The sequence below is a fragment of the Drosophila ficusphila genome, unplaced genomic scaffold, assembly GCF_018152265.1.
Source record: "Drosophila ficusphila isolate 14025-0441.05 unplaced genomic scaffold, ASM1815226v1 contig_607, whole genome shotgun sequence".
Classification (NCBI taxonomy): domain Eukaryota; kingdom Metazoa; phylum Arthropoda; class Insecta; order Diptera; family Drosophilidae; genus Drosophila; species Drosophila ficusphila.
Genome location: NW_025064537.1, coordinates 2948826 through 2962223, shown reverse-complemented (window position 1 = coordinate 2962223; position 13398 = coordinate 2948826). Strand labels below are relative to the sequence as shown.

Below are 13398 nucleotides of genomic sequence, written 5' to 3'. Positions count from 1 at the left end.
TTACCACACTTTTTATATCAAAAGTAGAAGTTGAAACCATCAATTCATTTAAAAAAGTTATCTAATTTACGTTTTATTATGACAATTTGTATGCATGTGTTCGTTTGATGTACATCTTCGCTTTTATAATTTCAATGTCTCCATTCACGATCGACTTTAAAGTATAATTCAATTGATTTAATATTAAAACAAGTAATTGCATTGAAATTCAATCAATTCGCAGAAATATTGAACTTAAGCAATGTAGTCTCACATTTGAATACAACTAAAAACTATTCAAAATAAAGGTTCTCTCATGCCCCTTAATATACGCTTCTGTTGGTAGGGAAGATGAAAATAGCAGCCAAAAGCCTTACAAATTACGCTTTTGTGGGTATTTGGACAGAGTACGAAAAAAACAGAGCACGTAATTTAGGTTGTTTTTAATGGGAGCGAGCGTGTGGGAAGTATGATGAAGTATTAGTTATTATTGTTTGGATCGCGGGTGATGTCCTTGGCTGCTTAGAACAGCAGCGTGCCCATGCCTCCCATCTCGGACTGCTCCTTAACGAAAATCTCAAAGTACTGGTAGATGATGGTCACCGCCAGCAGGATACCCGTGCCGGAGCCGATGGCGCCCAGGAAGTCGGCCATCACAGACAGGGCTCCGATGCAGAGACCGCCGAAAGCTGCCGCCGTCGGAATGTAGCGGTTCAACTCATGGATCATGGAGTTCTCGCGATGGCCACGCATCACCATGTGCTGTTCCTTCAGCTGCTTGGCAACCTGTGAAGAGAAGATAAAGATGCAGTTGGTAAGTCTCAGGTAGTTTTAGATTAACACTCGATAGGGCAAATTAAACTCGTTAAAAGTTACTATTGAAAGTCTAGTTTGCGAGATACTTACATCCTTAGCTGAGCTGCCGGACACATCGATCCAGGTCTTGGAGAAGAAGGCGCAGGAGCCCAACATGAAGACGATGTAGAGCAAGGCGTGGATAGGGTCGGTGAGGATGTGACCCACGCTCTCGGGAGGCGAAAGGTAGTAGCACAGACCTCCAATGGGGTAGGAGCGAGCCGGGCCGCCGCCTCCAACATCAGCCCACACACCCAGAAGGTTGATGAAGAAGTTGCCCTGGAACTTAACGGCCAGCATCTGAGAGATGACGTACAAGTTGGACACGAGCGCGGACTGCAGGATGATGGGAATGTTGGAGGTGTAGAACAGCTTGATGGGGTAGCTGCTGTACTGGCCACGGTAGCGAGCACTCTTGATGGGAAGGTCCACGCGGAAGCCTTGGAAGTATATGACCACAGCGAACACCAGCACGGTGGCGAGCAGGTTCATCAGGTTGGGCAGGTTCTGGCGGTAGAAAGCCTCGCGCAGGGCGCGCACCTTATCGTTACGGGTGGCCATCAGGTGGAATAGGGCAATCACAGCGCCCTCGAACTCCGTTCCGCGTCCCGTTGTCACGGTGGTGGGGCTGAACGCCTTCCACACGATCGTTTCGCAAATGTTGGTGGCAATAAACAGGGAAATACCGGATCCCAATCCGTAGCCCTTCTGCAGAAGCTCGTCCAGCAGCAGCACAATCAGACCAGCGGCGAACAACTGGATGATGATCAGCAGGCAGACACCGGCTCCAATCTCCGACGGATCGCCGTACATGCCAGTCATCACATAGACGATGGCCTGGCCGATGGTGATCACCATGCCGAAGAGCTTCTGGGCGCCGTTGAACAGAGCACGGTCCTTGGGCGTGTCGCCGACCTCAATGATCTTCGCTCCGGCCAGCAGCTGCATGATCAAACCCGAGGTAACGATGGGCGAGATACCCAGCTCCATGAGGGTACCTCGGTTGGAGGCCAGGATCACACGGATCCAGTAGAAGGGATCCGCCGAGTCCGAGCTCATGATGCCAAAGAGCGGGATCTGGCAGCACACCAGGAAGATAAACAGGGTGATCGCAGTCCATAGCACTTTCTCCCTGAATTGGATCTGAATTAAAAAAAGTTAACAATTCAGTTTTCCGCTTGATATTAAAAATTGTTAGATTTAAATTTGACTAATGTTTGGATAAAAATATTTAAAAACACAGCTGACATTTAATTTAAGCTTCTCAAAAGTTCTGTTTTAGTCTAAATTCTGTTTACCCTTGAAAGCAAGCTTGGCAAACTAAACTACCGCTATGTTGACCCAGATGCCCGCTTCCCAGTGAGTGTACGTGTGTGAATTGTTTAAACAAAATCAAGTTAACTACTCATCGTGTAGAGCAACAAAAACAAACGAAGCTGACGTCGACAACGTCGGGTTTGCACTTCGGATGAGCCGAAGTTTGACATTTCCACGTAGCATTGGTTTGCCGCTGTGTGGGAGAGTAGTGTGTGTGTTAAATAGGAGTATGGCAACAAGTAGCCAGGTGATAAGAAAGGTAGTAGAAGCAATGATGTGGATATTGGAAGATTCATGAATGAAAGTGTCCAAGAAACTCTTCAAAACATCAAAAAATATAACTTGCCATGAATCTCGGATTGACAAGTACATAAAGTACGGTCAAAATTATAAGTTTTCTTTAAAATATTACATCATTACATCAAAATATGTAAAACAACAGGAATTCTGATTACTTAAAGACGTATCATCACAAATCAGGTTCAGTTTAGTTAATCTTGGGGTGGTTTTATTGTTGCTTGGCCTCCTACGAAACGAAGAGCAAACTGTTTGCGTGGCGATGTTCACTTTTTGACAAGTGAAAGCAACCATAAAACGCGTGCGCTGGCAACACTGGTCAGAGTAGGGGGAGATTGCCTCCGAAAAAACACACGTAAAACAGAGAAAAGCCGCTAATTATCTGTCAAAATCAAACTTTACAAATGACTATACAGGTGGAAAAACTCCGCACACATTGCCTTAAAATTTAACTTCAAATTTATACACACCTTGCGCTCGGGTTTTGCGATTTCCGGCAGTATACTGCAGAAGGGTTTGATAACTTCCAGGAACTTGACTGCAAATAGTGAATGAAGAGCATTGCATTAGACGCGTTATTGGACTTTTCATTTAACTGCAGTTTTTCGGGCACAGTCAGCGAAGCACGCCGAGTCTTTTTTGTATACGTAAGCAATGGGCGACCGGGGTGCAAGCGGCATCGCAGGGGCGGCACTTTCACGCACAACCGCTTTACTCCCGGGATTCTCGGCCCGCTAGCGATTTACTTACTTCCCATTTTGCTGGTCTTGTTTTAGCGCTCGCTTGGGCACTGAGTGGGATCTTGGTTATTGCACTTTCTACACAAAAACTAGAAAGTTTCACTATCGACTGCGCAGCGAACGCTTCAAATTTCAAAAACCGAATGAACGTATAAGCTAAACGAACGGGCAGACGAAGTCGACGTGTCACCGTAGTATGACCGCGGCCGAAACGTCAGATCAGCCTGTCAGGGATGAAGCAGCAGCTGACGGGCAAACGGTCACCCTTAAATTTAAAATATTTTAAACTGTGAAAAAGTTACGTTCGAAAACTTTTTTAAATACCTTTTTTGGAAAATGTAAAATCATGATATTGGCATTCGTTCAATCTATACTGCTCTTCCGTTTATTTTTATAAGAGAATACAGATTTATACAAAATATGCCTCCGTAGTTTACTGTCTAATTCTCTCTGAATCTTTACCAATAGTCTTTTTCAAATCTATTGCAACTAGTATATAGAACTTGTTCGATGTCATATACTAAGCTGACATAGCAACACTCAACACACAAACAACTCTCTTGAAATACGAAATACATTTTATTAAAATCTGACGACTATTAATGTATAGTTGCTGTTTTAACTTAAATTTTGTTAAATATTCATGAATTGAGCTTTATGTATAATAATTTTATACGATAAAAAAAGATCGGACTACTAAACCATACAAAAATGGAAAATTAATGGAAAATTCGACATATTTTAAAAAGTATGTACTTAAAAGTATTGCTGACGTTGTAAGGATCGAACAAAAAAAAATAGTTTTTTAGATTTGTGATGAGCCAAGGTATTGTATGGGCTAACTGACTCGCCGAAGCTAGCTTCCTTTTGTATATTTTCGTTTTTAAATACATAAGAGAGAGAAAGAAAGGTTAAGAGCGTAAAATTTCCATCTAAGCGGTGATGAAGAATTAGTTTGGAAAACGTAATAAACCAGACTACCCTACGTTGCTTAACCTGCATCACCCTGGGGCTCCTCCGGTTTCTGGACATTGGGTAAATACCCGAAAATCTATTACATACATACATATATCCATTTTCTAAGCATTGATTCCCATTATGCTTAGAATATAATAAAATTAACGAGCGAACTTTATTAGACTTTATGGAAGCCCAACGGATTTTTTCAAGGCTCGTATAAAATGTTAGACACTAAATTAAAACCTTGCGTTGTTGCTTAGAGCACACTTATTTATGCATATACTTCACCGACGGTTGTTATACAAAATTTTTGCAAATTTTCACATGGCAAAGAATAGCAATCAATACTTTAAGGAACGAATATTGGAGTCGAAAAACTTTGTTATTAAAAAAACCAAAAATGAGGCTGAACTTAATAATAAATAATAATAATAACTTGTTAATTCGGCTTGATAGATGTCAAGATATAGTAGAGAGGGTATTCCGAGTTTTATGTTTTGTATTTAATTAATTTATTAAATGGGTGAAAGAAATAAAAAGTTATTCGAAAACTAGGTTTGGTGTCCATTATTAAATCAGAGTATACAAATATTTTTGTATTAGTGTAGATCGGCGGAAAACAAAATTGGGATGGAAAAATGTATCGATTTATTAATCGGTGCAATCGTATCTACCGCTACTGGTGGATATCCTCTCTACCGTAGGACGAGTGATGTCTTTACTAGGAAAAAAGGGTGTATTCGCTGGTTCAAGCTGGTGTCATCGCTAGCGATAATATCGGCTGTGCAATCGATGTTTTGACAGCTCCAGAAGTCTCCAAACTGACAACTACGAGGCAACAACACAAACAAACACAGCCAGTGCACTTAGTAGTCTAGCGTATAAATATGTGGGAGACATCCCACATATAGTATTGATATTGAGAACGCGAAGCAAACACAGACGCGCCGTGCACATATGCGTAAAAAACTAGCTGGCAACAACGGGAGCGAGTCCGAGTACGAAGAAATCCAGCGAATCGAGGCGCTGCGAGTAGAGTGAATATATTCGTAGCGCTCTGTTTTCGGGCGAATAATGTCGGGCTCGGTGATATGCGTGGATTTGAGCTCGGAGTCCGATGAAGAGGTAATTTTTCGAGTTCCCCGCGAACCCGGCCCCTGTGTGTAATGAAAAAGTACAGTTGGATTTAAATAGGCTCGCTAGCTGAGTGTGTGTGCGTGCTTCACATAGTGTGGAATTAATTTTTTCGCGCTGCTTTTATTGAGAGCGAGCAGACACGAACATGCAGGGCCACTCACACAGATGCAAAAGTGGCGAAGTGCTGCCAGACCGATAGAGTGGAGACTTGGCGACTCTTGCAATTGCAGTGGCGAATATTGGCCTTTAATTACGTTAGGCGTGGAAAAGTGAGAGAGCTGTTTGTATATGTGTGCGAGCGACGGCGCTGTGTGATTTTTAACTGGAGAGATTGTGTTTAAGACGCAATTTGTCAGGTAAAAAGCGACTCAAATTGCCTGCTGATACGAGGCGAAATCAAAAATCTCTCCAAAGCGCGCGCTTTTTACTCTCCACAGTGCTCGTACACACACATGTACACGTCGGGCGGTTGCGGTTTTGTTTGTTGATGTTTTCATTCAAATTTAAAATGCATCGGAGAACCAACAGGTCGCCTGCAGTTTGGGGATCAAATAAGAAGAGTAAAGTAAAAACTATAGCCTTCGGCCTGTAAGGTTTTTTTTAGTAAAGGAGTACATTACATTTTTTTAAATCATCTTGTAATTCGTTACATATGAATTGGTTGATTTTTTTTAAGAAACTATCCAGATCCTTCTTAATATTTATGTGTTTACGAAACTAAAAATATTAATAAGCTGTTCTGTGATATTTTAACCAAATTAGTTTTTTTTTAGAGTGTTGCCAAATAACATTAAAATCAGATCTTTTCGGAAAAACTAATTGCACGGCCTTTCTATACAATATTAAAAAACTATAAAAAAATTCAACCACTGAATAAAAGTATAAATTGTTTCCACAGTCGCCACCAGGAGCCAAAAAACGACGACTGGAGGATTCCCTGCGACTGTTGCCGCCAACCGGAAAACAAAGTTTCCCACCCAAACTTGTGAACATACCAAAGGCCTCCCTAGGATCCGTGATAGGAGCACCAGGCTTAGGAGCAGGACCTGCAGTGGCACCATCGCTCCCGGCCGATCCCCTTCGGTCCATGCACATACCCAGTGGCATCACAGTCACCAAGCACCAGAAGAACGTCCTGACCACAAATGGAAACCTGACGATTTCCCTTGCTGAGAGCAACAACAATAACATCAACACCAACAGCTTCAACAATGTGAACGCGAAACAGGTCAAGATCGGGGCCGCCCAGAAAGTGGCCTGGTCGGTGAGCAGCAAGGCGCCCAGTCCGAATGCCCTGATAACCGCGGTGCCCAGTCACCAGGTGCGGGTGACGCCCGGCAACCAAATTCGACTAGCAACCGGGGCCAAAGTCGTCCAGCCACCGATGGGAGTAGCTCCGAAAACCATTCCTGCGAAGATTCAGTTGCCGATCGGGATGTGTCAGCCTCAGCAGCCAACTCAGTCGCAGCAGCACAAGCCAATTACGCTTAGTTTGGCCAAGCCAAAACCTTTAATGGGCCAAAACTTGCTACAACAGCAGCCACAGAAAGCACCGGCTGTACAGATCCAACAGAAGGTTGTTGCGGGACAGCCGCAACAGAGGTATTCTCTGGGCTCACTGCAGAGACCGCAGGGTCTCCAGCAGCAACAACACAGACCGCCGGGCCCCCAGCAACAACAACAAAGACCGCCGGGCCCCCAGCAGCAACAACAGAGACCGCCGGGCCCCCAGCAGCAACAACAGAGACCGCCGGGCCCTCAGCAGCAACAACAGAGTCCGCCGGGCCCCCAGCAGCAACAACAGAGACCGACAGGCCCTCAGCTGCAACCACAGAGGCTGCTGGGCCCCCAACTGCAACAGCAACAGAAGCCACTAGGCACCCAACTGCAACAGCAGCAAAAACCGCTGGCGGGACCGCTACAGCAGTCTGTTAAACAGAAAGCGCCGGTCGGACAACAATTCAAGCAGCAACCAAAGACTTTCATCGGGCAGCAGCAAGCAAAGGCTATCGTCGGGCAGCAGCAACCAAAGGCTCTAGTCGGCCAGCAGCAAGTCCAACAACAGCTCCTGCAGCAGCAACAGCAAAGATTCTTGCTGGGACAGCTGCAACAGCAGCAGCAGCAATCGAAAAGAGCGCCTGCAGGACAGCTTCAGCAGCAACAGAAAGTCGTTACAAGCCAATTCCAACAGCAACCAGTGCCTCAGAAGACGATCGTGGGACAAATTGAACAGCAACCGAAACCTCTTCTAAGTCAAACCCAGTTTCCGAATGCAACGATAGGTTTGCTGCGCCAGCAGCCACTCCAGCCAAACCCAGCGGCGGTGGTCCAAAAGCAGTCACCGAAATCGCAGATGGCTCAGCAGCTACTTAATTCGGTGATGGCCGCACAGAGCCCAATCCAGCAGCCTCAATTCATTCCGAGACCTTCTCTGCCCGTCGTCAACGAAATCACACACAAATCGATGACGATACAGAAACTACCTATGTTGCAGAAGTCCCCGACGTCGACGAAGGTTCCTCCAAAGCAGATACTGCCCCAGCAGACGCCACCACCCGCTCATATAGTGCAGAAGCCATCACCCACACACGCGCCGATGATAAGTCCTCCCTTCGCACACCGTCCACCGATAGTGCGACCCGCAACGGTGGCTAAGATCACGCCTGTGCCTCCAAACAGCAGAGCCAGCTTCCCTTTGAAGCCACAGATGCCTGGAGGAGTCAGCGCCGCAACCCCAGTCATGAGTGCGGCCCGCACTCTGCCTTTTAGAAGCACTCAGCACAAGTCGGCCCCGCCTTTAATGACATCGACTCATCTTCAGGGATTCACAACGAGTGCAACGCCTCCTCAGCGACTGCTGGCCACTCCACCGCACTGTGCGGCCGCTTTAAACGAGCCCCTGCTGCTGAACCTGCCGCCCACCACCAGCATCACGCCCCAACTGACGCCCACGACAACGCCGCCGCCCGCTGGAATTCCGGCTGCAGTGCAGCAACAGCATATAGCCAAGGCGGCGGCCTTCAAGTTGAACTCCCTGCCCGGGGCGAGCATTTCTCCGGTGACAAAACCTGCGGCTAGTGGCGCCAAGCGCATCCAGCCCATCACGGTGCTCAAAAAATCCGACGACGAATGGCAAAGGCATATGCTCGAGCAGCAGCAGCAACAGCAAAAGCAGCGCGAGCAATTGCAGTCCACCTCAGTGCCCACAATTGTGCTTGTGGAGTCTCCGCCCACAACCCCGCCAACAGAGAAACAGGAGACGGAGCCTAGGACGAGTGCTGTGCAAAAAACCCAGTCGATAAAAGTAGATAAACAACCCAGTAAAGTGAGAACACCTGCAACGAAAACTCCTCTGGCAAAAGCACCAATCACCGATGTTACGGAAATTGTGGATTTAGATGCTATTCCAGAGAGTCCGCCAGAAAAGCGAAGGAAAGAAGAATTTATTCCCATTAGGAAGCCCAATCATGAATCGCCATCCGCTTTTGTACAAGAAAGACCGGCAAAAAAGCGAATAAAGGAAGTTTCCACTCCCACTCTAATAGCCAAGCCCAAGGAAGCATCGCCTCCAGCAAAGGCCCCTTTTATTGCCGAGTACGCGGCCCTTATCAAGTTGTGTCGCGAGGTGGACAAGGGGGAGGACATGGAGCGCCTGGCCCAGGGAAAGCTGACCAAGTACTACTACAGTGTGCATGAGAGCTTCGTGGTGTCCCGGGGCTTTCGCAAGTTTCTCGAAGCGGCCACGACGCGGATCAGGAACGAGCCGGAGATGGTGTACTTTCACCTCAAGCACGTCGTGGATGAACTAAAGGCGCGCCGGAAGGCCGTAATTGTTGCTAGGGAGAAGCCTTCCAGAGAGTCCGTGCCGCAAAAACCATCCACATCTCAGAAGACTCAGCCGGAGGAGAAGGGATCAATGGAGCGGGAGCAGAATCCGGAACGAGAAAAAGACCAAGAAGTGGAAGAAATTCAGGACGAAGAGGAGGAAGAGCCCGAACCCGTTTCCCCCACCACCGACAGACGAAAGGATGAGCGCATTCGGAAGCTAAACCGCACCCTGTACACAATTACCAAGCGGATTAAAATGTTGGAGGAGGCGGACGTAGACCTTAACGACGATGACTCCAGCTATCTGCAGGTGGAGCGTTTCAAGAAGCGAGCCTGCCAAATATACGAGAAAATCTGTGATCTAACCGGCGAGAGCAAGAGCGCCCGCCGCCAGCTAAAACAGCCGATTCAGTTTAAGGACACGGCCTATCCCCAGTTCAACCGGACCCTATCGGCGTTTGTCAACCGGATGAGGGAGTTCCCCGACTACCACGATGTCCTCCAGCTTCTGGAACATTGCAACAAGGAGAAGGAACTAGGACTAGCCAGCTTTGAGATGAAGAGAATAGGTAAGAAGCAAGTTCAAATTGACTGAAAGGGTATTAATCACCACATTTGTGTCCTCCAGCCTACGATGCCTTTGCCAAAGTGGGAAAGATGTTGCAGTCCCGTCGGAAGACCGATCTCTACGAAACCGTCACGCACTTTACGTCAAATGTCAAAGACCCAGCCGCCAGCGATCCCGAGCTGCTTGCCAAGCTAAAGGAGAACAACAAGAAACAAACCAAAATAAGTGATGTCCTAGAAAAGTGAGCACCAAATAAGAATTTCAGCTCTATTCTGTTCAATAGGGTTTGCCTTTAAAGATTGCAGTTCCAGTACTATAGACTTAAAACCCCTTTCTAAAATAGAGTTAATGTGAGATTAGACAGTTAACAGAACTAGAGCTGAATTCAAAACTACTTTCAGTACTAACAATTTGCATTATTTTAGGTATGCCCGCGAGCAGGATCTCAATGCGGAGGAGCGTCAAGAGGCGCGTCTGAAGGAGAAAAAGCTGAGGCAGGAAAAAGCAGACGAGGAGGCCGCCAAGCTGGCTGCGTTGACGGAGGATGACGACAAGCCCTGTACAAGTGCTCAGGCAGCAGCAAAGGCGGCTGCCCTCGCCGCCCTAATGAAAAGCACATCAGCTCGGCAAAAGGAGATGGAGGCAAAACAGTCCGCCAGTGTAAAAATGTTTAAAGAAGACGACGGAGAGGACTCTGAGGAGGAGTCGGACTCGGAGGACGAGGACGTGGACGACTTCGTGGATAACTTCAAAGCTAACGGCGAAGTTAGTGACGTCGAATCCGAAGCGGAGACGGAACCATCACCAAAGAAAGATGCGCTGGGGACCGACGAAGGGGATTTAATAGATATAACGAGATCCGAGACTGGCAGCAAGATTGACGAAGCCCCGCCCAACGGAACGCTGAAGATAATGTCCGTCTCTAGTCTGAACGCCAACTTCCTCAACGGGCAAGATCCAATCCCAATGCCCATACCAATCCCGATTGATAAGCCTGTCATTGCCGCCGAGATAATAATTTCGGACGAGGAATCGTAGAATGAGTCGTACCCGCAGCCCTGTCTGCGACCCTAGTTAAGTTATTTATTCAGTTTTCCCGTTTATTCCTGATAAGGTTTAACTTTATTTTCTCCTAAACGACAAATAATCCCATTTTGTATGGTGATAGTTTACTGACAAAGATACTTTGGACGGATAATTAGTTTTTGATCAAATTTAATTAACCACTAATAGAAAACTTAAACGCGTCAGATCAGAAGTGTTTCTTGCAATCTTTCAGTGTGTAATGTGACAGTATTTGTGGTTATATTTTCATTAATATCATCTCTAACAAATTTAAGAAATTAGAACGGCTTTTAACGTAGTTTAAATATCTTCGAGAATCGAACTATAAATTGTAACAAAAAAGTTAAGCTGTTTAAAATGTTTCCATAAGCGATAAAGAATTATCTCACTTTAAAAGAACAGAGAATTAAGTTTCAAAAATGAATTGTTTTTATCTTGTTATTACATTTTTTCCCAATTGTGGTCTTAAAATGCATCAAACGTTAGAATCGTCCTTGGGTTTTTTTCGGTAAATCAATCATCCGTACACATACCGCCACGCTAATTTATTGCAAGTCCGTACCCCTTTGGTTACAAGCCGCAAATATACGCTACTGTACATATGGAATACTACTAGGCTAAGCTAGTTTTACACAATAAATAGAACGGTGAGAAACAATAACAGAAAGCAGGGCTCTGAGTAGTGTTTATTCAGCTCGGAGGTTTTGCAGAAACCGGGACACATCGGATTCGTCGTCGGCCGTCTCTTCAATAATGTCGAAGTGGTCGTATTTGGGAAATTTCTTAAAGTTGGCGCGGAACCCGCTTTTCTTCAAGTGCTCTGCATAGCGGCGACTCTGTTCGATGAAGGTGGTACTGTCATGCTCCGCGACCACCACATAGATGTTGGTAGAGCTCCAGATGGCGACATCGCTGTATTCCCACAGCATCGGAGACACGGCCTCCACGTTGATCGAGCTTAGACCCAGGATGTTCTTGGGATTCACAGACTCCAGGTTGTAGAGCTCCCGCAGATCGTAGACGCCACACAGGAAGACCAATGCCCACACCATCTTGCTCCTTTGGGGCGTGATCACTTCGGGCGCCTTAAGGATCTGGGCCAGCAGGTGGGCTCCGGCCGAGTGACCGGCAAAGGTGATTTCCAGCACGTTTGTCAGCTCGGCGTAGTCAAAAATCCAGTTGAGGAACTCGGTAAACTGCTTCATAAGCGTCTGGAGGGTGACGGCGGGGCAGATGTTGTAGTCCATAACGGCCACGCGGTATCCCCTGCGTACCAAAGGACCCACGACGGAACAGGAGGTGCTCTTGTCCAGCATCTGCCAGTAGCCACCGTGGATGAAAACGAAAAGAGGCGCCTGGTTGGGGGTGCTTTTGTTGTAGAAGACATCCACGAGCCGACGACCTTCTCCGTAGCGTAGGTGGTCCACACTTATGGCCTGCTTCTGGGTCAGGTCCCTCTCATCTGCAACAACATTATTAAAATTGGATTTTGTAATCGAGCGGATCCAGGCTTACGCTGCTGGGTGAGCTTTATAAAGTGGTCCTGAACGGCGATGTTCGGCTCCGGTTGATCCTGAAACCGGGTAGAATGGTAACTGGGAAAATACTCCCGGTCAAGGTCTTTGCTCCTCGGGTTGTACATGACTGATAAGAAAGTAAAACACACTGGCACTTTAAAATTGAGATTAGAAAAGCAAAGTGATTTTGTACTAAAAATTAAGTGATTAACAGGTAAGCTTATAGTAGTGTGAATTGCGGTCAATTGTAATGCAATATGGGAGCCAACTTGCACTACTGGTCAAACCGGATTACCGTTCTAAGATCGTTAGCTTTTAACGTATTTAACGTATTAAGCTTTAGAATGGTAGTGCAGGAATCAATCTGGTCGGACTTAGCGGTTTAACAACACTGATATCACAGCATCAGGTGTGGACCCAACATAAGAATATTCAAATAATTTCGGAACAAATCCCAATTAACAAAGTTAATATAAACTGAATTTTGTTACTCAGCACCTTTTTATTTATTTAATTTTTACATTTATTTAATAATTAAACTTATTTAATTTCTTATTCAAACATATTGAAGAATACTTTTAGGCTTTTAGATATATCTTAACGTTTACTTTTTTGATATAATTAAAAAGACTTACGTTGCACCTTTACAGTAGAATCCCGATTATCCGGATCAATTAAAACCAGGGGTATTCCGTATAATCGAAAATCCGGATAACCGATTTCAAAGCAAATCAAATAATATTTAAGTTTTAATAATTTTTATTAGGTAAAATATATTATGAAAATATCTTCATTTTGTCTTTAAGAGACATCACTACTCTTTTTCGCTTAGACATTTAAAATTTCCAACACAAAACGTTAACAAAAATAAAAGACAATCTTTCTGTTGAACGCTATCAATGAAAATGAATGAGTCCGGATAATCGATGTTCGGATAATCGGGATTCTACTGTATTTGAAAAATTACAATAGGAAGCGTGTGAATCCGGGAGAGTTTTCCCGGAAAAAATTACGTTTAAATAATTAAACAAATGAGACTGGCGACTAGCTGCTGGGGAATTTTTAAGAAGGCGAAAAACAAGACGAGAACGAATTTGGTTCCAATACGTTTATTGCTGCTGCCAGCTGCTTCGAG

The 13398-nt window shown here is 45.4% G+C and overlaps 3 protein-coding genes across 3 annotated transcripts; 1 reads left to right on the top strand and 2 right to left on the bottom strand.

Annotated features, from left to right (window-relative positions):
* Positions 1-43: 43 nt before the first annotated feature.
* Positions 44-3379, bottom strand: LOC108094376 (protein transport protein Sec61 subunit alpha). Its single transcript, XM_017194923.2, has 4 exons — positions 3199-3379; positions 2919-2986; positions 886-1977; positions 44-765 (listed from the first exon to the last, which is right to left on the bottom strand). Exons 1-4 carry the CDS (start codon positions 3203-3205, stop codon positions 502-504), a joined length of 1431 nt encoding a protein of 476 aa, XP_017050412.1. The 5' UTR covers positions 3206-3379; the 3' UTR covers positions 44-501.
* A 1546-nt stretch (positions 3380-4925) lies between these two features.
* LOC108094353 (daxx-like protein) lies at positions 4926-10850 on the top strand. Its single transcript, XM_043208653.1, has 4 exons — positions 4926-5273; positions 6184-9682; positions 9742-9922; positions 10107-10850. Exons 1-4 carry the CDS (start codon positions 5223-5225, stop codon positions 10717-10719), a joined length of 4344 nt encoding a protein of 1447 aa, XP_043064588.1. The 5' UTR covers positions 4926-5222; the 3' UTR covers positions 10720-10850.
* Positions 10851-11399: 549 nt separating this feature from the next.
* Positions 11400-12638, bottom strand: LOC108094371 (kynurenine formamidase). The gene is made up of 3 exons (XM_017194915.1): positions 12559-12638; positions 12262-12390; positions 11400-12208 (listed from the first exon to the last, which is right to left on the bottom strand). Exons 2-3 carry the CDS (start codon positions 12386-12388, stop codon positions 11433-11435), a joined length of 903 nt encoding a protein of 300 aa, XP_017050404.1. The 5' UTR covers positions 12389-12390; positions 12559-12638; the 3' UTR covers positions 11400-11432.
* Positions 12639-13398: the final 760 nt, after the last annotated feature.

What these genes read in the sequence shown, in the direction of transcription:
- LOC108094353 (XM_043208653.1), top strand. Translation starts at nt 5,223, where the DNA reads ATGTCGGGCTCGGTGATATGCGTGGATTTGAGCTCGGAGTCCGATGAA. An exon ending in GCTCGGAGTCCGATGAAGAG is followed by an intron (nt 5,274 to 6,183) that starts GTAATTTTTCGA and finishes TTGTTTCCACAG; the next exon opens with TCGCCACCAGGAGCCAAAAA. An exon ending in ATAAGTGATGTCCTAGAAAA is followed by an intron (nt 9,923 to 10,106) that starts GTGAGCACCAAA and finishes GCATTATTTTAG; the next exon opens with GTATGCCCGCGAGCAGGATC.
- LOC108094371 (XM_017194915.1), bottom strand. Translation starts at nt 12,388, where the DNA reads ATGTACAACCCGAGGAGCAAAGACCTTGACCGGGAGTATTTTCCCAGT. An exon ending in TATAAAGCTCACCCAGCAGC is followed by an intron (nt 12,209 to 12,261) that starts GTAAGCCTGGAT and finishes ATGTTGTTGCAG; the next exon opens with ATGAGAGGGACCTGACCCAG.
- LOC108094376 (XM_017194923.2), bottom strand. An exon ending in TCGCAAAACCCGAGCGCAAG is followed by an intron (nt 1,978 to 2,918) that starts GTGTGTATAAAT and finishes TTTTTAATTCAG; the next exon opens with ATCCAATTCAGGGAGAAAGT. An exon ending in CCGGCAGCTCAGCTAAGGAT is followed by an intron (nt 766 to 885) that starts GTAAGTATCTCG and finishes TTCTCTTCACAG; the next exon opens with GTTGCCAAGCAGCTGAAGGA.